This window comes from Nerophis ophidion, linkage group LG12 (assembly GCF_033978795.1).
Source record: "Nerophis ophidion isolate RoL-2023_Sa linkage group LG12, RoL_Noph_v1.0, whole genome shotgun sequence".
NCBI classification, from domain to species: Eukaryota; Metazoa; Chordata; class Actinopteri; order Syngnathiformes; family Syngnathidae; genus Nerophis; species Nerophis ophidion.
This window is the reverse complement of record NC_084622.1, coordinates 60,494,204-60,520,348: the sequence shown is the minus strand read 5'-3', so window position 1 is coordinate 60,520,348 and position 26,145 is coordinate 60,494,204. Positions and strand designations below refer to the sequence as shown.

The 26,145-nt window shown below is 41.9% G+C and overlaps 1 protein-coding gene across 1 annotated transcript in view; it reads right to left on the bottom strand.

Moving 5' to 3' along the window:
* Positions 1-23,154, bottom strand: part of LOC133563643 (protein arginine N-methyltransferase 8-B-like) — a 103,865-nt gene extending 80,711 nt beyond the window's left edge. The window contains exon 1 of the mRNA XM_061917902.1: positions 22,853-23,154. Within this exon, the coding sequence (XP_061773886.1) occupies positions 22,853-22,921 (69 nt within the window). The 5' untranslated portion in view covers positions 22,922-23,154. The remainder of the gene's footprint in view (positions 1-22,852) is intronic.
* Between the last annotated feature and the right edge of the window lie 2,991 nt (positions 23,155-26,145).

The following is a 26,145-nucleotide window of genomic DNA, read 5'->3' as shown; positions in this document are numbered from 1 at the left end:
GGAAACAGGGTTTGTAAAACAAAAAAAGTAAGTGGTAGCCCAAAACTTTTGCACAAGAGTTAAATCGCTCCTTTTTAATCGTATCATCTGCGGCTCTATGATTCTGTTTGGTGAGTCAAAAAAAAAAAAAAAACGTTGATCGCCCTCCTCCGTCAGCCTGTTCGTCAACACAAGGCAAGGAAACGTTGCTCTGCACAGACGGCGTCCACATAAAGCCCTGATTATCTGCTCTAGGTGCCTGCTGGGGAGGCTGTCAGGCTGTGCATTTTTGTGAGGGAGTGAAACCAAGAGGCAGGGATGGAGAGATGGAGGCAATGAACCCATGAGCCATTCTTGTGTTTACACTCCTTCCGACCCAAAGGCCTTTCACCTTAATTGTCACCAGTGGCAAAAGCAATAAGATGTTTTTCAGCAACGACAAAAAAAAAGCTCTGAAGTGTGACAGGATAAGTGCACACATTCACACTACGGTTCAACGATATATATTGCATCCTTATGCCGTATCAAAATATATCACAGAATATTATTTGACGTACAAATAATAATATTTTGTAATGGGTTACAGCAGGGGTCGGGAACCTTTTTGGCTGAGAGAGCCATGAAAGCCACATATTTGTCACGGTTTATTGTTTTGCCGTTTATATGTGTTTGTTCATGTTTAGTTCTGGACTCTGCCGATTCGTTGTGTTTGAGCACTTCCCCGTTTAGTCACCATGGCAACGTAGTGTGCTCCTGTCACACACCTGTTTTTGATTATTATTTGTGTATTTAAGCCCACTTGATTCCTCAGTTCGTCCTCGGCTCATTGTTTGCTTTATGCAACACGACACGTATGTATTCTCTGCTTATCCCTGCTTTTGTTGTGCTAAGTTCCGTCTTAGCTTCGCGTGCGTTCGGCACGTCACCTTTTGGACTTTCTGTATCATGCTAAGTTTAGCTTTAGCTTCCCGTGCGTAGGCACGCGCTGTATTTTCCATTTTGTACCAGTGTTCTTTTGTTTAATTATATTAAAATCAATTTCTTACCTGCACTCCTGCTGACTGGTCGTTGTGCATCCACAAAGTGGCAACTCCGCGCAACAAGTGCGCCGCGTACGCGTGACAATATTTTAAAATGTATTTCCGTGAGAGCCGTATAATATTTTTAACACTGAATACAACTGTCAGGTTCAAACACTGATGCCATCTATTAAACAGACAAGAAGCAAGGAATTAAAAAGAGACAGGATTCAGTTTATCTCAATGAGGAGAGACGCGTAGACCTGTACCCTTGTACAGTGTCGTCCCACGCTCTGACAAGAGAATTCTACGCCTCCTCTTTTATTTGGACATGACCCTGATTACAACAACTAAATGCGTGCATCTGTCACGGCGGGGGGGTCACGGCGTTCTTCTCCCAGGAAGGCAGACGGACAACTCGGGACATGGCGTTTAGGTAAAAACTTGATTTAACTGTGACTAAAAAGGTACGAACAAAAAGCGCTCACTGCGGAGGCACAACTTGGCCAAAGCAACACAACTAACACTTTAACATAAACTATGAACACAACGCACACGAGACTTACTGTGACTAGAAAAGAACAGCATGAACTTTGGCATGAAACGAGAACAGAGCATGGAAGGAACACAATGACGCCAGGACGACCAACACGAAATGACAGGCTTAAATAGTGATGTGGTGATTGAAAACAGGTGCGTGAATTCAAATGAATCAGGTGCGTGAGTCGTGAGAACAGGTGAACTGATTGGTAGTGATGGTAACAAAGCAAACAAGGGAGTGCGAAAACGGGAAACAATGGAGTCTTAAGCAAAACAGAACATAACTAAACAAAACATGATCACAAGACATGACAGCATCTCTTATTCTTATTAAAAACATTGTTTTTCTGAAGGTAACCAATAATAAATAAAATACTTTTGACCATTAATGCGACTTCTTGAACAGGTGCGATAGAAACGGATGGATGTATTAAAATGCATGAGAGTGTTTTATATTTTGAACATTATTTTTAACACTGTGATTACCAGCGGAAATATTCATTACTTATCGTGTTAAGCAACATCAGCTAACCAGGTGCAGTCATCAAAAGAGCCACATCTGGCCCTAGAGCCATAGGTTCCCTACACCTGGGTTAGAGGTTTTTCCTCTTGACTACCGACAATACTTACCGCATTTGTTTATAATTTCATTTTATGTACACTGCAAAAACTGAAATGTGTGTAAGATTAAATATCCCAAATAAGGGTGATATTTGCTTATTTTCTGTCAGATAAGATAATTCACTAATCAGATTTTATGTTAGAGTGTTTTACTTGTTTTAAGTGTTTTGCCCCCAAATTATCTCAGTAAGATATTACAGATTGTTGCTGAAATTTTACCGTATTTTTCGGACTTTAAAGTCCTACTGAAAGCCACTACTAGCGACCACACAGTCTGATAGTTTATATATCAATGATGAAATATTAACATTGCAACACATGACAATACGGCCTTTTTAATTTACTAAATTGCAATTTAAAATTTCCCGCGAGTTTCTTGTCGAAAACGTAGCGGAATGATGACGTGTACGTGTGACGTCACGGACTGTCAGGAAATATTAGCGCTGCACAACTAGCGACTAAAAGTCGTCTGCTTTAATCGCATAATTACACAGGATTTTGGACATCTGTGTTGCTGAATCTTTTGCAATTTGTTCATTTAATAATGGAGACTATAAAGAACAATGCTGTTGGTGGAAAGCGGTGGATTGCAGCTGTTTTTGTTTGCTGTGAATTAGAGCGGTCAAGCGAACATGTTTTCTCTACGTCAACCAGCATATTTTTGGATGGGGAAATTGTGATATATATATATCTTACCGGAGACATCAGTGGATTATATGTCGTCCTGCAGCAGCTGTCAAAAAAGGCAGCTGTTAGCTTGGCTCCTCGGCTTCTCTCTGAGACACTGCGTGTTCACCGCAGCCATTCGACAAATCTTTCATCCTCGCTCAAATTAATGGGGAAATTGTCGCTTTTTCGGTCCGAATTGCTCTTACTGCAGGTGGCTCCCATTATAAACAATGTGAGAATGTGTGGGGCCCTACACCCCGTGACGTCACGCGCACATCGTCTGCTACTTCCGGTAAAGGCAAGGCTTTTCTATTAGCGACTAAAAGTTGCAAACTTTATCGTGGATGTTCTCTACTAAATCCTTTCAGCAAAAATATGGCAATATCGCGGATCCTTTATTTATTTTTTATTTTTTTTGTCTTTGTCATGAAAAAGGGACGTTTTTGTCATGAAAAAGGGAGGTTTTTGTGGTTGGTGCACTAATTGTAAGTGTATGTTGTGTTTTTTATGTTGATTTAATAAAAAATATTTATTTTTTATTTATTTAAATAAAAATGAATAAAAAATGATTCTGCGGCCAGGTTCCAATCGGGCCACGGCCCGGTACTGGGCCGCGGCCCGGTCGTTGGGGACCACTGATATAACGTACACTTATTCAGCCTGTTGTTCACGATTCTTTATTTATTTTAAATTGCCTTTCAAATGTCTATTCTTGGTGTTGGGCTTTATCAAATAAATTTCCCCCAAAAATGCGACTTATACTGCAGTGCGACTTACATATGTTTTTTTTTTCCTTCTTTATTATGCATTTTCGGCCGGTGCGACTTATACTCCGGAGCGACTTATACTCCGAAAAATACGGTATATCGAGTAAAACATGCTTGAAACTAGAATATCAACTGTTGCAAAGTTGTCTCATCAACACTCACAAGTATAAAACTGCTTTTTTAAAGTAATAATTTCTTACTTCTAGCATGAAAAAAAATCATGACTATGACACAAATGTGTCTCGTTATTAAAACAGTTGACAGCCAAATGGACTTTTTATTTTCAATGAAACGATAGAAAATACGTACTCATATAGTAGTTCAGTTTGCACAGCACGGTAAACTATTTCAACTTTTACATGTGACCTTTCTAACAATATTGGACAGAAATAGTTCATGCATATTCAGATACCGTATTTTTCGGACTATAAGTCGCAAATGTTTTCATAGTTTGGCCGGGGGTACGACATATACTCCGGAGCGACTTATGTGTGAAATTAATAACACATTACCGTAAAATAACAAATAATATTATTTATCTCATTCGCGGAAGAGACGAAGAAAATGTCAGCTATTGTCACACACTTCAACCAATAAGAATTCGGCGGTAGAAGTGCATTGTGGGTAATGGAATAAAAACCGCTATATGCTACTGCCGTAGCTATTAAAATGGATCATCTCGTCGTTGGCGGTAACTTATAAAAACTGAGAAGGACTGAACAAAAAATGGACCGAAAAGGAAATCATGTGGTGCAGATTACAAGCTGGACGTAGTGAAATATGCAGCAGAAAACGAAAAGAGGAAGCGGCGCATACCTTTGGAGTTGGCAGAGTTGTTTAGAAGCGACATCGAGGAAGAAGATTTCATGGGATTTCTCGATTAGGAGAGAGAGATAGTTTGGTAAACATTTAGCATGTTCTATATGTTATAGTTATTTGAATGACTCTTACCATAATATGTTAGGTTAACATAGCAGTTGCTTATTTATGCCTCATATAACCTACACTTATTCAGCCTGCTGTTCACTATTCTTTATTTATTTTAAATTGCCTTTCAAATGTCTATTCTTGGTGTTGGATTTTATCCAATAAATATCGCCCAAAAATACGACTTATACATCAGTACGACATATATATGATTGTTTTCCTTCTTTATTATGCATTTTCGGCCGGTGCGACGTATCCTCCGGAGCGACTTATAGTCCGAAAAATATGGTAAATTGTTCAAAATTACAATTGAAAAAAAATTATATATGTAAATATGCGCACTAATTGACTGAAAAAGCACGCACTTGGCGCGATGATGTCATGTTATCGATGGAAAAAATGCATTTTTCGACCATGTGATTTGCCTGAGCGGCTAGGAGACTCCGAGAGTAACAAGCGGTTGAATTGTTGCCTTTCCATTAGGAACAATAAATGATTTTTTTTTTAGTATAAGTTTGCTGGTTTCAAGAAATGTAATGCCGAGCGCATATCATTATGTCAAGATAATGGCACTGGCATTTACTTAATTTAAGAATATTTTTCAACATATTGAGCAAGAAGGTCTCTTTTTTTTTTCCTACCAAGAAAAGTGCACTTGTTATTAGTGAGAATATACTTATTTTAAGGTATTTTTGGGTTTGTTGAGGTTAGCTAATTTTACTTGTTTTGGAAAGTCTTGAAAAGCCATATTTTCTTGTTCTATTGGCAGATAATTTTGCTTAGTTTAAATAAAATATCCCTAATTTTTGTATTTTTTTTCTTGTTTTTGAACACAATTTTTGCAGTGTAGGGTAAATATTTCCAGAAAAACCCATCATTTAGGACTATTTGAGCCCTTCAATACATGAATAATAGCAAACAAACAGCGCCTGATGATGTGCAATGTCTCGTGTTTTTTGTTGATTCAAAGGTAAATCTGTAATATTTATACTATGTACCAGAGTTGGGCAAATATTTTGACTTGGTTGGCCACATTGAGAGAAAAAATGTGTCTGCGGGGCCAATAAGTATGTGTGTATAAATTTATATATACACATGTAGCTGTAAAAATCTGTGTTTGGTTCCCTTTTTTCAGGAACACTAATACCAAAAGTCACAATGTCTGATTCTAAAAAAAGACCACCTCAAAAACACAGAATGGAACTTTACAGGTTTTTTTTTACTGAACGGGACACCCAAAATGCACATTAAAATAAAGAGTGCAATTTAGAATATTAACTACGAGCAATAAAACACTGAATATTTACATTACATGAACATCGCTCCTCTTTTACATTTTTCAGACCAGCTCTTCGATAGCAAACAAAAACACTACAAAAAATAGAAACATATGAATGCAAAGTAATAAACACCTACAATTAGGGGTGTAACGGTACATAAACATTTCGGTTCGGTATGTACCTCGGTTTAGAGGTCACGGCTCGGTTCATAAGAAAACAACAAAATATAAATGTTTTTATTATTTATTTACCAAATTTGTAAACAATGGCATAACATACATATACACACAGGGTCCATTGCCAGGGTTAATGTGGTCAACATATATAAAATAAAAACTAAATAAGATAAGGCTCAGAATGGTTTCTTAACAAAACCTTTCTACATTTTAAGTGCTTTTTTTTGATTGATTAAGACTTTTATGAGTAGATTGCACAGTACAGTACATATTCCGTACAATTGACCACTAAATGGTAACACCCCAATACGTTTTTCAACTTGTTGAAGTCGGGGTCCAGGTTAATCAACATTAAACTGCCTCAAGTTGTAAGTAAAATAACAAAACTTTTCTTCTACATATAAAAAGTGCAACATTAAACAGTTTCAAGTCAACTCAGCCTCAGATTAACTTTTCTTTTCCCCCCCAGCCTTGCTGACTTGGACCGTTCCACCATAGAAGTGGGTCAAAATGTTATTTGTAATGCAATATGGACTTAAATTTGTCGCTACAAAAACATTTATTGCTTTAGCCCTGCCTGACTCGCCGAGGAGAGGCTGCTTGAATGCGGTGGTGACGCTTCAAAAGGGTTAGCATGTGTTATGAGAGTAGCGTATGTGTGGCCCTTTATTATGTGACAGCATTGAGGTGAGTGTGTGGGCGAGCGAGGTGAGGGAGCGCTAGGTGAGTCCGGGGACTGGCTAGTGTTTTGTTGGATTGGCTGTGTGCAAGACCTCAGTAAAGCCAAGATTTGCAACTAATCACCGGACTCTTCATGTACCCTGGAGTCCGGAGCTGTGGAGACCCATTGCCGGGTAGAGTGAAGGGTGTTGCCCCCGCTAATACATCAGCCCTGGAGGAGTGTCTCCCCTGCGCGTGTTGTCACAAGCAGCTGCTGAACAATGTCGGCAAACCTCCGTCCTCCATTGTTGTATCGCGCAGCCAAAGTGTTCCCAAACGGGAGATCTTAACGAGGCAGGAGGGTCTTCTAGCTCTGGCTTTTACATGTTGTCCTAGCCTGGTCGCTGCTAGCATGTGTACTCGTTCGGTACACCTCCGAACCGAACCGAAACCCCCGTACCGAAACGGTTCAATACAAATACACATACCGTTACACCCCTACCTACAATATGATATATTGTCACTTTTATATGTTCTCCCAGGAATGTAAAAACATGATTTAATTCTCAAAACTCATAGTAGTACAAAAAACGGAGCACAAGGCGAAGGCACACCATGCTGATCGCATTTGGAGCTAAAGCTAACACTTAGCATTTACTTTGGACAAGGAACTTACGTTGACATGTTGCATGTAGCAAACACTTAGCATAAATTCGAAACAAGACATGAACCTACGTGACTGTTACATACAGCAAACAATGACAGGCTTAAATAATGTCTCTGATTAGTGCTCGTGCAGGAGGTGAGCGGGTGAACACTAATCAGAGACAGGTGAAAATAATAAGCAACCATGGTAACTAAAACAAACAAGGGTGCACAAAAACAGGAACTAATGAAGTCCAAAACTAACAGAACATAACAAAACATGATCCGGACCACTGATCATGACACAGAGCTGGATTCTTTTCTCCTCATGCGTTCTTGCATGTTTAGCTATTCCTCCAGTCCTTCATTGATAATAATACTTTGACATATTGATTTACTGCCATGGAGGTAAGGATTAGTAACTTCCAAGCAGCTCTGCAATATGGATGGACACACTTTAGTACGCTACATTGCATAAACGGCACATTAATTGCAGCTTGCGGGACATCGCTCGAAGGGGCAATCAAGATGCGTCATCACGATAGGGTTATAAAACGTAAATGTTGTAGGCCGAATGCCAAACTAGTTTCATCGATCGATTTATGTACGTAGGTAGGTCTTTATTGTCATTGCAACAAGTACAACGAAACTTTGTTTTCACCACGAACCTGTTCAAGATTAGACAAACAAACAGTGTACAGGGTTACAGAACAAGAACGCTGATGGGTCGCCATTTGCCGCCCCGTAAAAGATGGGAAAAAGGTAAACGCTGGGGAAGGATGAGTAAAAAAATACAATCCAGACTGGGATCCTAAGGGGGCCCAGTTCGGAGTGAGAAAAAACCTCCATAGCAAAGCACATATACATATTACAACATACATTTCGAGATATTTAGCAACAAAGGGAAGGTAGTTCAAGGTCATGGTGATAGGTCGCAGCTCTCAGGCGCTGACCATCCATTCATCACCCCTACGGGATTTGCGTCGAGGGCGTTGGATTGGGGGACAGGAGGGTGTATGTGTGGCGTATATATATATTTTTTGTGGATGTGTGTGTATAAGCCCATAGTCTGTCTCTGTTCCGCGGCCTTGATGTATTTGCCGTCGCTAGTCCAAAGTCCACAACAACAGGTGTGTGTCCATGAGAGACAAAAAAGGGAGTTTGTTGTGTCTTCCTGCAGTGATCTTCGGGAGAGTCTTGAAGCCAGGGAAACATCCATCCATCCATCCATTTTCAACCGCTTATTCTCTTCCGGGGTCGTGGGGGGCGCTGGCGCCTATCTCAGCAACAATCGGGGGGAAGGCGGGGTACACCCTGGACAAGTCACCAACTCATCGCAGGGCCAACACAGACAGACAACATTCATACTCACATTCACACACTAGGGCCAGTTTTAGTGTTGCCAATCAACCTAACCCCAGGGAAACAATCCTAGTTAAAATGATTTGTATGCGAGTGAAAATAAAATTTGCTTTTCACTCTAAAATTGTCTATGACTGGTCCTCAAAAACTGCGGGTTAGACAGTCCACAGTTCTTCCCGCATCCCCCAATCATTTGTGGCAGCTTTGGGGTACTTTGAAGACTGCCAGAAACTTCCAATTTGTGGACAAACCAGAGCAATGCTTACTCCAATCAGCAGATGTCCTGTTGCCATAATTCCGAACAGGTGGATATCTTCACGTCGTCGACAGAAAAGGGTCGCCAGGCACGCGGCCCTCCTTCTTCTCCCAAGAGTCCGTCGTGTGTCCAGCAACAACCGCTTCGTCACGACAGCAGGTTCCCCCAAACCCAAGATCTTGTCAATTTTGTTGAGGCCAGTTAAATAGTTCCAATGTTTAGATTTGGAGAGCAGTGCAAAAAGAGGCAACAAGAAAGTTAAGACAAGACAAAACAAAGAAGCAAGCAGGAGAGATAAGGGAGAGAAAAGGGGAGCGTCCACCCTCGATGAGTGCCAGAGAGAAAAAAACTGTTTTTGTTTTTTAGTTCTTACTGTAACTTGACAAGGCTCAGTCATGTCAAGCGTGTCTGTTTCAACTCCTTCTGTTGAGTGCAAAGAGCACATATGGACAATCTGACAAAGTTGTGTGGAAAATGGCACGCAGTCACGCCAAGCCTGAACCAAGCAAAATCAATATGAGGGGTTCACTAATAACACACACTCAAGACCTGCATAGTGGAATCTTATTGTATTACATAGGTGGCCTAATGCTACTACATATGTGAGTGCTGGTCTGGAAGCACTTGCATCAATCAATTATCCATTTCTCTCATCCTGTGCAGGCTCGCCGCACTCTGGCAATGTTCGAATCAATCACGGACAATGTACAGTTGGAAGTGCAGAAAGAGCAGGAAATGTAGCGGACTTGGCCAAGGTTCTAAAGATGGGTTTGAAAAAGCTACGTTGAGCAATGCTAATCGCATTTATTGTTTTAGAGTTTGAGTCTCGTTGCCCGGTGATACCATCGCTAACACTTAAATATTTCATTTGAGTTGTTTGATTCAAAAAGTGCAACTCTGATTTTCTAAAATATATAGCGTACCAAACGAGTGCACATGCTAGCAACGACCAGGCTAGGACAAAATGTAAAAGCCAGAGCTGGAAGACCCTCCTGCCTTTTGACTGTGCGATACAACAATGGAGGACGGAGGTTGGCCGAGATTGTTCAGCAGCTGCTTCTGAAATCACGTCAAATATGTGTTGCACCTTTCCTGCTTCCGGGTCCCAAACCGTAGTCGAGGAGCGCAGAGGAGACACTCCTCCGGGGCTGATGTATTCACGGAGATAACACCCTTCACTCTACCCGGCAGTGGGTCACCACAGCTCCGTACTCCAGGGTAAATTAAGAGTCCGGTGATTTGTTGCAAATTGTGGCTTTATTGAGGTCTTGCACACAGCCAATCCAACAAAACACTAGCCAGTCCCCGCACTCACCTAGCGCTCCCTCACCTCAATGCTGTCACATATTAAAGGGCCACACATACGCTACGCTCATAACACATGCTAACCCATTTGAAGTGTCACCACCGCATTCAAGCAGCCTCTCCTCGGCGAGTCAGGCAGGGCTAAAGCAATAACAAATGTTTTTATAGCAGCAGATTTAAGTACATATTGCATTAAAAACAAAGGGGGGGTTAATTAACGTGGACACCGACTTAAACAAGTTGAAAAACGTATTGGGGTGTTTGCATTCAGTGGTCAATTGTACGGAATATTTACTTTACTGTGCAATGTACTAATAAAAGAATCAATCAATCAAAAAAAGCACTTAATATGTAGAAAGGTTTTGTTAAGAAACCATTCTGAGCCTTGTTTAGTTTTTATTTTATATATGTTGACCACATAAACCCTGGCAATGGACCCTGTGTGTCCATGTATGTTATGCCATTGTTTACACATTTGGTAAATAAATAACCCAAAAATTTATATTTTGCTGTTTTCGTATTGTACCGAAAATGAACCAAACCGTGACCTCTATACCAAGGTACGTACCGAACCGAAATTTTTGTGTACCGTTACACCCCTAAGATATATATATATATATATATATATATATATATATATATATATATATATATATATATATATATGAAGATATATATATATATACACTTAGTGTTGTACGGTATACTGGTATAGTATCGCGGTACTAATGAATCAAAAACGGTAATAAAATCTGTAAAGTACCAGTTCCTGGGCATGACGTCGCGTCATATGCTGATTTTACGAGTGGAGGAGCATGTTCGGCAGCGCACAATCACAGAGTACTTACAAGCAGACACGGTGTGTGGACAGAAAAGGGAAAACGGATGCATTTTGGTCTAAAACTGATTATAAAAGTGAAGTTATAGCACTGAAACGCCCTCACGAAGAGGGGCTTAAAACATGGCTAGCGAGCTAGCGGCGAACGTCCATTTGCAGTCGGCGGTGTTTTAGTTACTTCTAAATCACTAATCCTCGCCTCTATGGCGACAAATAAAAGGAGTTTCTTACAAGTATCATCCCTGCAGTACGAGGAATAGCTAAATGTGTTTCACTACACATCAAAGAAGGATGTGATAACTAACACACACTTTATACTAGTGTTGTACAGTATACTGGTATAGTATCGCGGTACAAATGAATCTAAAACGGTACTAAAATATGTCTGAAAAGTACCGGTTCCTGGGCATGACGACGCATCATTGCTGGTTTAAGAGTGGAGGAGCATGTTCGGCAGCGCACAATCACAGAGTATCAATCAATCAATCAATCAATGTTTACTTATATAGCCCTAAATCACTAGTGTCTCAAAGGGCTGCACAAACCACTACGACATCCTCGGTAGGCCCACATAAGGGCAAGGAAAACTCACACCCAGTGGGACGTCGGTGACAATGATGACTATGAGAACCTTGGAGAGGAGGAAAGCAATGGATGTCGAGCGGGTCTAACATGATACTGTGAAAGTTCAATCCATAAAGGATCCAACACAGTCGCAAGAGTCCAGTCCAAAGCGGATCCAACACAGCAGCGAGAGTCCCGTTCAAGATACAGCCAGGTGTAGAGGCAGCGGTGTGACAGACCTCATAGTAAGCACCTCAAACGATTTATATTTATTATTTATGTTAGGACTAAGGTTAAAGTTTTCGTTGTATATTAGTGCGACCCCCCCCCCCCCCCACCCCTTTTAAGAGGACGGGCAATATGCGCATGTGTAAAGTTAGGAGGACATGCCTCGTTTACCGCAAAACAGTTGTTTGGTTTAAGCCAGGTTTCGCTGAGACCGATGACGTTAAGATTGTTGTCTCTGATGATATCATTAACTAACAACGTTTTGGGAGACAATGATCTTATGTTTAAAAAACCTATATTATAGGTAGTGGGCTGTTTTAGGGAATTTTTGATCAAATTATCCGTAGTAGCAATATTAATAATGTTGTGTTTATTATGCCCAGTGCATTTAGTATAATTACGACCATATCTAGGAATTGATACGACGGGAATGTTCCGATTGTTTGATTGTTGCTTTGATAAACTGCACGCATCATGGTTAGCCTCCTCAGTAACGGGGATTTTACGATTGTTTGTTTGATGCTTTGATAAACTGCACGCATCATGGTCATGAGCTTTGGGTCATGACCGAAAGGATAAGATCACGGGTACAAGCGGCCCAAATGAGTTTCCAGGTCTCTCCCTTAGAGATAGGGTGAGAAGCTCTGTCATCCGGGAGGAACTCAAAGTAAAGCCGCTGCTCCTCCACATCGAGAGGAGCCAGATGAGGTGGTTCGGGCATCTGGTCAGGATGCCACCCGAACGCCTCCCTAGGGAGGTGTTTAGGGCACGTCCAACCGGTAGGAGGCCACGGGGAAGACCCAGGACACGTTGGGAAGACTATGTCTCCCGGCTGGCCTGGGAACGCCTCGGGATCCCCCGGGAAGAGCTAGACGAAGTGGCTGGGGAGAGGGAAGTCTGGGCTTCCCTGCTTAGGCTGTTGCCCCCGCGACCCGACCTCGGATAAGCGGAAGATGATGGATGGATGATGGATGGATGGATGGATGGATCATGGTTAGCCACCTCAGTAAAACACATGTCCAACTCTGAAACACTCAAAGCAGAAAAAACTTGTTCTAATTTAAGTGACTCCTTACCCAGACCAGTAGTCTCGCATCTTCCATTTAAATCCGGCTTCAGGATGGAGGAAAGTGGTGTTCTGTGGGGATTAGCCTTCTGCTTTGTTTTTAGCCCCGCTCGGCATCCGCGTTTCCGATCACACCGCTGGCGTCTGCTCCGTAGACGGCCCCCGCTGCTACTATACTCCGCTGCTTCACAGGCCGCTGGATGTAGCCGCCGAAATATCCCCGTGCTAGTTAGCAGGTCTAGCAAGCACGCGTCTATCAGTCCAAAACGGCCCGATATGTCCACATCCAGAAGTGTCTGGCGGTCGTACGTGATCACGGAGTACTTACAAGCACACATGGTGTGTGGACAGAGAAGGGAGAACGGGCGCATTTTGGTTTAAAAACTGATTATAAAGGTGAAGTTATAGCACTGAAACGCCCTCAGGAAGAAGTGCTTCAAGACATGGCTAGCGCGCAAGCGCCGAACGTCCATTTGCAGTCGGCGGTGTTTTAGTTACTTCTAAATCACTAATCCTCGCCTCCATGGTGACAAATAAAGGGAGTTTCTTACAAGTATCATCCCTGCAGTACGAGGAATAGCTAAACATGTTTCACTACACACCGAAGGAGGATACGATAACTAACTGCTAACAGCAAGCCAATACCCTGAATGTAAACAAATGACAAGGGTGGATCTACGCCTGAAATCCACTGTAATGATACCAAGTACAATAGTGTATCAATTCGATACTACTATGATTACATCCATACTTTTTATCGTCACAAAATCTTTTTTTTCCATTTTAAAAACATGTATATTATGATTATATAATAAGGGATTACTTCCATGGACACATGAGGACTTTAAATATGACCAATGTATGATACTGTAACTACTTTGTATCGGCTTGATACCTAAATGTGTGGTATCATCAAAAACGTATGTAAAGTACCCAAACCAACAGAAGAATAAGTGATTATTACATTTGAACAGAAGTGTAGCTACAACATGTTAAAACAGAAAATAAGCAGATATTAACAGTAAATGAACAAGTAGATTGATAATCATTTTTTACAGCTTTTCCCTCATAATTTTGACAAAATACAATGAGAAATTATCCAATATTTTACTGCATACATTAGCAGTCAAATTAGGAGCCTTCTTTTGCTTACTTGCTACTAAAATACAATGTGTCTAGTATGTTCACTATTTTATTTAAATATGTTATTTGATTGCCATAAGAAGCATATATGTTTAATGTACCCTAAGACTTTTTATTAAAATAAAGCCAAAAAAGCAGTTTGCTTTTTCAATGGTCGGCTTTGGGGGCTGAGTTGTGTGCATTTCATCGTTTCGTTTCAATGATGATGGTGAGTCCATAACGTGTTAAATGGCTGACTGGATGATTGTGTCAGTGCGTTCGATTTCTTGTGAACAACTTAATTGGTCCATCGCAATTTCCTTGATGTGATGTGACACCGCTACATTTATTGGTTTCATGTGACGCTTGAGAACCTGGAAAAATCCATAAATTAGCAGGAGCATTGTATAAAACGCAGAGTTCAAAGGAAGGGAAAAAAGTTGTGACTAGTAGTCCGTAAATCACGGTAGTTATTTTGCAGTTGCGCCATAAATTAAGATAATTATTTTGCACTATTGACTTTATTTTGCTAAAACAACTGATATATCAAAAGGGAATGGATGGATGGATTGATTGATTGATAGTACTTCATTGACTAAAAATTCCAGCAGCAGTGTACAGAGTTGAGATCAATTAAACAGTAAAAAGTAAATAATGGGGTTATAATGGAAAAATATTACATCAACAATAAAAATAGGAAGCAACAGTGAGAATAAAAATGTAACAGTAAAATCAGAATATAACAACAGAAACTCTGCAGGAGTGACCATGTTATGACAACGTATTGCACTGTTATTGTTTTGCATCCCCTGTCATCCGAGTACCCCCCCCCCCTTCCCAGAGAGAAGTTGTATGTATATATGTATATGTTCTTGATGTTCTTACACTATTAAATACATTTATATTCATACAGTACCAAATATTTCACTAAAAAGTTTGTTGATAAACTAAATATATTTGCCTAAAATGTTTGTTGTATGTTTTAATCGGATTATAATTAAAATTGTATTATTAAATAATACAAAAATATTAAACTGTAACATTATGTTCAAATGCATGCTTTTAGATAAGGTCCATTATGAGCCAGAGTTAAGGAATGTTTGTATTTTCCCATTCTTGAGTCTACAACCATCACTAGAATGGGTAAATAACCATTATTGCAATCAGAGAGCTCAAGGTTGCCCACAGCAACAGTCTTTTAGACATTTATGGTGTGTGTTTGTTGTGTTGATGTCAAAATATGTGTACGCTTAAAAAAAAATGCATGCAGCGCCTAAGCCTCCGTGTCGCAGATCCCTTTTTTTTAACATCGGAGTGGAGGACATGTGCGTTCTTGAAAAAAGTTCTGTATTTTCAGACTTTCGGGAATGTGTCCTGGATGAGGGCTAAAAATGAAGGGGGAGTTGGCTTCTTGGCTGTGGGGTTAAAGTGGGAAGCTCACTGTTAATACGCTCCTGAAAAATTTTTTTTTAGAAGAAAACTGATTTATATTCTGCATGGACTGATTCCAATGCCTGTTGAATAATGATGATAGTATAAAATTGGTATAAAATAGTAAGGGTCAGTGCCTCCAAAAACATTATATAGGTGTAGTAAACGGTAATATATAATAACGTGTATGGTGATGCTGGAGGTCATCCGTCCATCCATTTTCTCATTGGGGCTTGGGTGAGAGGTGGAGGTTGTTAAAGGCCTACTGAAAAGAGATTTTCTTATTTAAACGGGGATAGCAGGTCCATTCTATGTGTCATACTTGATCATTTTGCGATATTGCCATATTTTTGCTGAAAGGATTTAGTAGAGAACATCGACCATAAAGTTTGCATCATTTGGTCGCTAATAAAAAAGCCTTGCCTGTACCGGAAGTAGCAGACGATGTGCGCGTGACGTCATGGGTTGTAGGGCTCCTCACATCCTCACATTGTTTATAACCATAGCCACCAAGCAGCAAGTGCAATTTTGACCGAGAAAGCGAAGAGTTCCCCATTAATTTGAGCGAGGACGAAAGATTTGTGGATGAGGAAAGTTAGAGTGAAGCACTTAAAAAAAAGAAAATGCGACGGCTCCAGGCGACGGCAGTGTGGGCGATTCAGATGTTATTAGACGGGGCTTAAAACAAAGCAGAAGGCTAATCCCCACAGAACACCACTTCCCTCCATTCTGAAGACGGATTTAGATGAAAGATGCGAGACTACTGGTCTGGGTAAGGAGTCTGTTAAATTAGAACAAGTTTTTTCTGCTTTGAGTGTTTCAGAGTTGGACATGTGTTTTACTGAGGTGGCAAACTATGATGCGTGCAGTTTATCAAAGCAACAAACAAACAATCGGAAAATCCCCGTTACTGAGGTGGCTAACTATGATGCGTGCAGTTTATCAAAGCAACAAACAAACATTCGGAAAATCCCCGTTACTGAGGAGGCTAACCATGATGCGTGCAGTTTATCAAAGCAACAATCAAACAATCGGAACATTCCCGTCGTATCAATTCCTAGATATGGTCGTAATTATACTAAATGCACTGGGCATAATAAACACAACATTATTAATATTGCTACTACGGATAATTTGATCAAAAACTCCCTAAAACAGCCCACAACCTATAATATAGTTTTTTTAAACATAAGATCATTGTCTCCCAAAACGTTGTTAGTTAATGGTATTATCAGAGACAACAATCTTAACGTCATCGGTCTCAGCGAAACCTGGCTTAAACCAAATGACTTTTTTGCGCTAAACGAGGCATGTCCTCCTAACTTTACACATGCGCATATTGCCCGTCCTCTTAAAAGGGGTGGGGGGGTCGCACTAATATACAACGAAAACTTTAACCTTAGTCCTAACATAAATAATAAATATAAATCGTTTGAGGTGCTTACTATGAGGTCTGTCACACCGCTGCCTCTACACCTGGCTGTTATCTACCGCCCCCCAGGGCCCTATTCGGACTTTATCAATGAATTCTCAGAGTTCGTTGCTGATCTAGTGACACACGCCGATAATATCATCATAATGGGGGACTTTAATATCCATATGAATACCCCATCGGACCCACCGTGCGTAGCGCTCCAGACTATAATTGATAGCTGTGGTCTCACACAAATAATAAATGAACCCACGCATCGCAACGGTAATACGATAGACCTAGTGCTTGTCAGGGGCATCACCGTTTCCAAAGTTACGATACTCCCGTATACTAAAGTATTGTCTGATCATTACCTTATAAAATTCGAGGTTCAGACGCATGTTCGTCAAACTAATAATAATAATAACTGCTATAGCAGCCGCAACATTAATACAGCCACAACGACAACTCTTGCTGACCTACTGCCCTCGGTAATGGCACCATTCCCAAAGTATGTGGGGTCTATTGATAACCTCACTAACAACTTTAACGACGCCCTGCGCGAAACCATTGATAACATAGCACCGCTAAAGTTAAAAAAGGCTCCAAAAAAGCGCACCCCGTGGTTTACAGAAGAAACTAGAGCTCAGAAATTATTATGTAGAAAGCTGGAACGCAAATGGCGCACGACTAAACTTGAGGTGCACCATCAAGCATGGAGTGATGGTTTAATAACTTATAAACGCATGCTTACCTTAGCTAAAGCTAATTATTACTCAAATCTCATCCACCGTAATAAAAACGATCCTAAATTTTTGTTTAGTACGGTAGCATCGCTAACCCAACAAGGGACTCCTTGCAGTAGCTCCACCCACTCAGCTGATGACTTTATGCAATTCTTTAGTAAGAAAATTGAAGTCATTAGAAAGGAGATTAAAGACAATGCGTCCCAGCTACAACGGGGTTCTATTAACACTGACACGATTGTATATACGGCGGATACTGCCCTCCAAAATAGTTTCTCTCGTTTTGAGGAAATAACATTAGAGGAATTGTTACAACGTGTAAATGGAATAAAACAAACAACATGTTTACTTGACCCTCTTCCTGGGAAACTGATCAAGGAGCTTTTTGTATTATTAGGTCCATCAGTGCTAAATATTATAAACTTATCACTCTCCTCGGGCACTGTTCCCCTAGCATTCAAAAAAGCGGTTATTCATCCTCTTCTTAAAAGACCTAACCTCGATCCTGACCTCATGGTAAACTACCGACCGGTGTCTCACCTTCCCTTTATTTCAAAAATCCTCGAAAAAATTGTTTCGGAGCAGTTAAATGAACACTTAGCGTCTAACAATCTATGTGAAACCTTTCAATCCGGTTTCAGGGCAAATCACTCCACGGAGACAGCCCTCGCACAAATGACTAATGATCTATTGCTAACGATGGATTCTGATGCGTCATCTATGTTGCTGCTCCTCGATCTTAGCGCTGCTTTCGATACCGTCGATCATAATATTTTATTAGAACGTATCAAAACACGAATTGGTATGTCAGACTTAGCCCTGTCTTGGTTTAACTCTCATCTTACTGATAGGATGCAGTGTGTCTCCCATAACAATGTGACCTCGGACTACGTTAAGGTAACGTGTGGAGTTCCCCAGGGTTCGGTCCTAGGCCCTGCACTCTTCAGCATCTACATGCTGCCGCTAGGTGACATCATACGCAAATACGGTGTTAGCTTTCACTGTTATGCTGATGACACCCAACTCTACATGCCCCTAAAGCTGACCAACACGCCGGATTGTAGTCAGCTGGAGGCGTGTCTTAATGAAATTAAACAATGGATGTCCGCTAACTTTTTGCAACTCAACGCCAAAAAAACGGAAATGCTGATTATCGGTCCTGCTAGACACCGAACTCTATTTAATAATACAACTCTAACATTTGACAACCAAACAATTAAACAAGGCGACACGGTAAAGAATCTGGGTATTATCTTCGACCCAACTCTCTCCTTTGAGGCACACATTAAAAGCGTTACTAAAACGGCCTTCTTTCATCTCCGTAATATCGCTAAAATTCGCTCCATTCTGTCCACTAAAGACGCTGAGATCATTATCCATGCGTTTGTTACGTCTCGTCTCGATTACTGTAACGTATTATTTTGGGGTCTCCCCATGTCTAGCATTAAAAGATTACAGTTGGTACAAAATGCGGCTGCTAGACTTTTGACAAGAACAAGAAAGTTTGATCACATTACGCCTGTACTGTATATACCTTTATATACATATATACATACATATATACCTATACTGTATATACCTTTATATACATATATACATACATATATACCTATACTGTATATACCTTTATATACATATATACATACATATATACCTATACTGTATATACCTTTATATACATATATACATACATATATACCTATACTGTATATACCTTTATATACATATATACATACATATATACCTGTACTGGCTCACCTGCACTGGCTTCCTGTGCACTTAAGATGTGACTTTAAGGTTTTACTACTTACGTATAAAATACTACACGGTCTAGCTCCATCCTATCTTGCCGATTGTATTGTACCATATGTCCCGGCAAGAAATCTGCGTTCAAAGGACTCCGGCTTATTAGTGATTCCCAGAGCCCAAAAAAAGTCTGCGGGCTATAGAGCGTTTTCATTTCGGGCTCCAGTACTCTGGAATGCCCTCCCGGTAACAGTTCGAGATGCTACCTCAGTAGAAGCATTTAAGTCTCACCTTAAAACTCATTTGTATACTCTAGCCTTTAAATAGACTCCCTTTTTAGACCAGTTGATCTGCCGTTTCTTTTCTTTTTCTTCTATGTCCGACTGTCCTTTTGTGGAGGGGGTCCGGTCCGATCCGGTGGCCATGTACTGCTCGCCTGTGTATCGGCTGGGGACATCTCTGCGCTGCTGATCAGCCTCCGCTTGGGATGGTTTCCTGCTGGCTCCGCTGTGAACGGGACTCTCGCTCCTGTGTTGGATCCGCTTTGGACTGGACTCTCGCGACTGTGTTGGATCCATTATGGATTGATCTTTCACAGTATCATGTTCTCATATGTTCTCATAGTCATAAGTATCATCAGTATCACAGTATCACGTTTCATAGTCATCAATGTCACCGACGTCCCACTGGGTCATTATTGTCACCGATGTCCCACTGGGTGTGAGTTTTCCTTGCCCGAGGATGTCGTAGTGGTTTGTGCAGCCCTTTGAGACACTAGTGATTTAGGGCTATATAAGTAAACATTGATTGATTGATTGATTGATTGATTGAAAATTTGCTGCACCGTTTGATAAGCCGTTGGGTTCAAAACGCTGGAAAAAAGTAGCGGCTTATAGTCTGGAAAATACAGTAACATTTAACATAATTTTTACTTTTATTGAAGACCCAGTCTTTGGAAGAGGGAGGAAGCCGGAGGGAACCCACGCATCTGTCTATCTGTGTTGGCCCTGCGATGAGGTGGCGACTTGTCCAGGGTGTACCCTGCCTTCCGCCCGATTGTAGCTGAGATAGGCGCCAGCGCCCCCCGCGACCCCGAAAGGGAATAAGCGGTAGAAAATGGATGGATGGATGGATAAACCCCCATTATTTACTTTTTACTTTTTTAAAATTGATCTCAACTCTGTACACTGCTGCTGGAATTTTAATTTTCCTGAAGGAACTCTCCTGAAGGAATCAATAAAGTACTATCTATCTATCTATCTATCTATCTATCTATCTATCTATCTAGAAACATGAATCCGTCTCAATGCAACGCGATTGCAATCACCTTTTTTTTTTTTTTTTTTTCCCTAGTCCGTGGTTATCAATATCCTCAAACACAAATCTTTCATCCTCACTCAAATTAATGGGGAAATTGTCGTTTTCTCGGTCTGAATAGCTGTTTTTGTTGGAGGCTCCCATTAAAATCAATGTGAATATATGAGGAGCCATCAACATGTGACGTTATCGTCTGCGACTTCCGGTAGAAGCAGGGCTTTTTCTCCAGTTGCAAACTTTATCGTGGATGTTCTCTACTAAATCCATCCATCCACCCATTTTCTATCACTTATTCCCTTTTGGGGTCGCGGGCGCCTATCTCAGCTACTAAATCCTTTCGGCAAAAATATGGCAATATGGCGAAATGATGAAGTATGACACATAGAATGGACCTGCTATCCCCGTTTAAATAAGAACATCTCATTTCAGTAGGCCTTTAAGATCACCTCTGTAATGTTTTGTGCACCTTTTGCAGTAAAACTTCTTCATTCTCTGACACGTGACGTCTTCCAGCAAGCTATATCGGGTGCTTCAGTGGTTCCAAAAGCTGCTGCAGTACCTTGGACAGCGCAAGTGAAGTTCATCGAACATAGTCTAACCTTGTTTGAGGTACAGAACCCCAACAGTTTCATAGGCGCGGTCACAGAACCATTCTTTACTGAAAATTAATTTTAATTTTTTTTTCTAATTCAAGACAAAGTTATATGTTTTTTTTGGACTGGTGCCCAAATGAACCGTGCATGAACATCACCTTGTTCAAAGAACAAAACCAACACATGAACTCACAACAAATTACACGCCTGCAAATCCGTGTGACTTCTGCCGATAGGGAGACATTTTAATTGACACGATGAGTCGGGTGTGTCTTGACCTCCGCCGAACCCCTGAGGCCGACTCACCGAACCCCTAGGGTTCCATCAAACCCAGGTTAAGAACCACTGCTCTAACAGCAGCAATGTGCCTTGTGATCTCGTGGAGAGACCAGACGACTGTGATGGATATATGGGCAGCACGGTGAAAGAGGGGTTAGTGCGTCTGCCTCACAATACGAAGGTCCAGAAGTGCTGGGTTCAATCCCGTGACTGTGTGGGTTCCCTCCGGGTACTCCGGCTTCCTCCCACTTCCAAAGACATGCACCTGGGGATAGGCCCCTCCCACTTCCAAAGACATGCACCTGGGGATAGGTTGATTGGCAACACTAAATGGTCCCTAGTGTGTGAATGTTGTCTGTCTATCTGTGTTGGCCCTGCGATGAGGTAGCGACTTGTCCAGGGTGTACCCCGCCTTCCGCCCGATTGTAGCTGAGATAGGCACAAGCGCCCACCTGACCCCAAAGGGAATAAGGGGTAGAAAATGGATGGATGGATATATATATATATATATATATATATATATATATATATATATATATATATATATATATATATATATATATATATATATATATATATATATATATATATATATATATATATATATATATTTCCACCGCGTTTCCCTTTTGGGGTCGCGGGGGGGTCGCTGGAGCCTATCTCAATAGCATTCGGGCGGTAGGCGGGGTACACCTTGGACAAGTCGCCACCTCACATATAAATATATATATATATATATATATATATATATATATATATATATATATATATATATATATATATATATATATATATATTAGGGCTGGGCAACGATTAAAAATGTCCGCCCGATTGTAGCTGAGATAGGCACCAGCGCCCCCCGCGACCCCGAAAGGGAATAAGCGGTAGAAATGGATGGATATCTTCTAAGTGCACTCAAGATGGAACATATGCATTATACAGTATATATATGTATATATATATATACATATATATGTATGTATATATATGTATGTATGTATATATATATGTATATATATATATATATATACAGTATATATATATATATTTTTTTTTTATTGCAGAATGATTTCTCTTTAAAATCTCGTCTTAAGTATTTTGTCTGAAATACAACTTTTATTCTCCATGCAGCATTGCAGGGCAATGAGATTTTCCCTGCCCTGATGTGGGATCTGAGCCGAGGATGTCATGCATGGTGGCTCGTGCAGCCCTTTGAGACACTTGTGATTAAGGGCTATATAAATAAACTCTGATTGATTGACTTAAAGTGTAATACTATGAATTTTAAAAAGCCACTTTACTCACCTCATTGCTCTCAGAATCCGCCATTTTTCTCCTGAGGAGCATGCAACGGGACGAGTGCTTGATTCCCATAAGAGGCAGGCGGTGGGGGACAAAAAAAAAAAAAAATGTGGACACCTGACAGATGGGCGGGAAAAAAAAAATAAATAAATTAAAAAAAAACACCTCCTTCGCGTTTCCGGCCCAATTATTTGTCAATGAACAGCCATCAGGTGCAGGGCGAGATGCAATCTTCTTCTAGAATGCCAAGGGTGCGCAGACAGAAGCAGACCGGCTCCCGGACGTGCTGTTGCCACGAAGCGGCGCAGGTTCCATGGCGGGAAAGTTTGCCGTCCACCGGCGTTTTTTCCCGCCCCCCTCCCGCAGGAAAAGGAGACGCGCGCATCAGCCCGAGATGAAGATGAGAAGACGTCAGGCGGCATCCTGTCCCGTCATGATGGAGTGTGCGGACGTCTAAGCGGCACGCTTGTGTGCGGACGTCTAAGCGGCACACTTGTGTGCGGACGTCTAAGCGGCACACTTGTGTGCGGACGTCTAAGCGGCACACTTGTGTGCGGACGTCTAAGCGGCACGCTTGTGTGCGGACGTCTAAGCGGCACAATTGTGTGTGGACGTCTAAGCGGCACACTTGTGTGCGGACGTCTAAGCGGCACACTTGTGTGCGGACGTCTAAGCGGCACACTTGTGTGCGGACGTCTAAGCGGCACACTTGTGTGCGGACGTCTAAGCGGCACACTTGTGTGCGGACGTCTAAGCGGCACACTTGTGTGCGGACGTCTAAGCGGCACACTTGTGTGCGGACGTCTAAGCGGCACGCTTGTGTGCGGACGTCTAAGCGGCACGCTTGTGTGCGGACGTCTAAGCGGCACACTTGTGTGCGGACGTCTAAGCGGCACACTTGTGTGCGGACGTCTAAGCGGCACACTTGTGTGCGGACGTCTAAGCGGCACACTTGTGTGCGGACGTCTAAGCGGCACACTTGTGTGAGGACGTCTAAGCGGCACACTTGTGTGCGGACGTCTAAGCGGCACACTTGTGTGCGGACGTCTAAGCGGCACACTTGTGTGCGGACGTCTAAGCGGCACACTTGTGTGCGGACGTCTAAGCGGCACACTTGTGTGCGGACGTCTAAGCGGCACACTTGTGTGCGGACGTCTAAGCGGCACACTTGTGTGCGGACGTCTAAGCGGCACACTTGTGTGCGGACGTCTAAGCGGCACACTTGTGTGCGGACGTCTAAGCGGCACACTTGTGTGCGGACGTCTAAGCGGCACGCTTGTGTGCGGACGTCTAAGCGGCACACTTGTGTGCGGACGTCTAAGCGGCACAATTGTGTGCGGACGTCTAAGCGGCACACTTGTGTGCGGACGTCTAAGCGGCACACTTGTGTGCGGACGTCTAAGCGGCACACTTGTGTGCGGACGTCTAAGCGGCACACTTGTGTGAGGACGTCTAAGCGGCACACTTGTGTGCGGACGTCTAAGCGGCACACTTGTGTGCGGACGTCTAAGCGGCACACTTGTGTGCGGACGTCTAAGCGGCACACTTGTGTGCGGACGTCTAAGCGGCACACTTGTGTGCGGACGTCTAAGCGGCACAATTGTGTGCGGACGTCTAAGCGGCACACTTGTGTGCGGACGTCTAAGCGGCACACTTGTGTGCGGACGTCTAAGCGGCACACTTGTGTGCGGACGTCTAAGCGGCACACTTGTGTGCGGACGTCTAAGCGGCACACTTGTGTGCGGACGTCTAAGCGGCACACTTGTCATCGAACGCCACACTACTTTGATGGTTTCCACGACCGCAACGGTGTTGCTAAAAATAGCAACGGCGCTGTATGCCGCGCAACTTGTACGGTGATCCCGATGACGAGTACGCGTGCGCAAGTTTACATCTCTGCAGCAATTACAGCTCCTGCCTTTTAGTTGATGGTTTTTTTTTTGTATATATTTTCAAGTATTATATAATATATATATATGTATGTATGTATGTATGTGTATATACATGTGTATATATGTATATGTATATGCATATACATATATATATATTTATATATATATATACATATATACACATGTGTATATATATACATCGACATCCATTGCTTTTGGTCCCCTAGAGGGGGGGGGGTTGCCCACATCTGAGGTCCTCTCCAAGGTTTCTCATAGTCAGCATTGTCACTGGCGTCCCACTGGATGTGAATTCTCCCTGCCCACTGGGTGTGAGTTTTCCTTGCCCTTTTGTGGGTTCTTCAAAGGATGTTGTAGTCGTTATGATTTGTGCAGTCCTTTGAGACATTTGTGATTTGGGGCTATATAAATAAACATTGATTGATTGATTGATTGATATATATATATATACACATGTGTATATATGTATATGAATATATATATATATGTATATATATATGTGTATATATATGTATATATATATATATATATATATATATATATATATATATATATATATATATATATATATATATATATATATATATATATATATATATATATAAAATCCATCCATTTCCTACCGCTTATGTCCTTCGGGTTCGCGGGGGGCGCTGGAGCCTATCTCATCTACAATCAGGCAGAAGGCGAGTACACCCTGGACAAGTATATATATATATATATATATATATATATTAGGGGAATTATATATATATATATATTAGGGGAATACGAATCGAATTGTTTACGTTGTGCGATTCAGAATCGATTCTTCCATCCATCATCCATCATCTTCCGCTTATCCGAGGTCGGGTCGCGGGGGCAGCAGCCTAAGCAGGGAAGCCCAGACTTCCCTCTCCCCAGCCACTTCGTCTAGCTCTTCCCGGGGGATCCCGAGGCGTTCCCAGGCCAGCCGGGAGACATAGTCTTCCCAACGTGTCCTGGGTCTTCCCCGTGGCCTCCTACCGGTTGGACGTGCCCTAAACACCTCCCTAGGGAGGCGTTCGGGTGGCATCCTGACCAGATGCCCGAACCACCTCATCTGGCTCCTCTCCATGTGGAGGAGCAGCGGCTTTTCTTTGAGTTCCTCCCGGATGGCAGAGCTTCTCACCCTATCTCTAAGGGAGAGACCTGGAAACTCATTTGGGCCGCTTGTACCCGTGATCTTATCCTTTCGGTCATGACCCAAAGCTCATGACCATAGGTGAGGATGGGAACGTAGATCGACCGGTAAATTAAGAGCTTTGCCTTCTGGCTCAGCTCCTTCTTCACCACAACGGATCGGTACAACGTCCGCATTACTGAAGACGCCGCACCGACCCGCCTGTCGATCTCACGATCCACTCT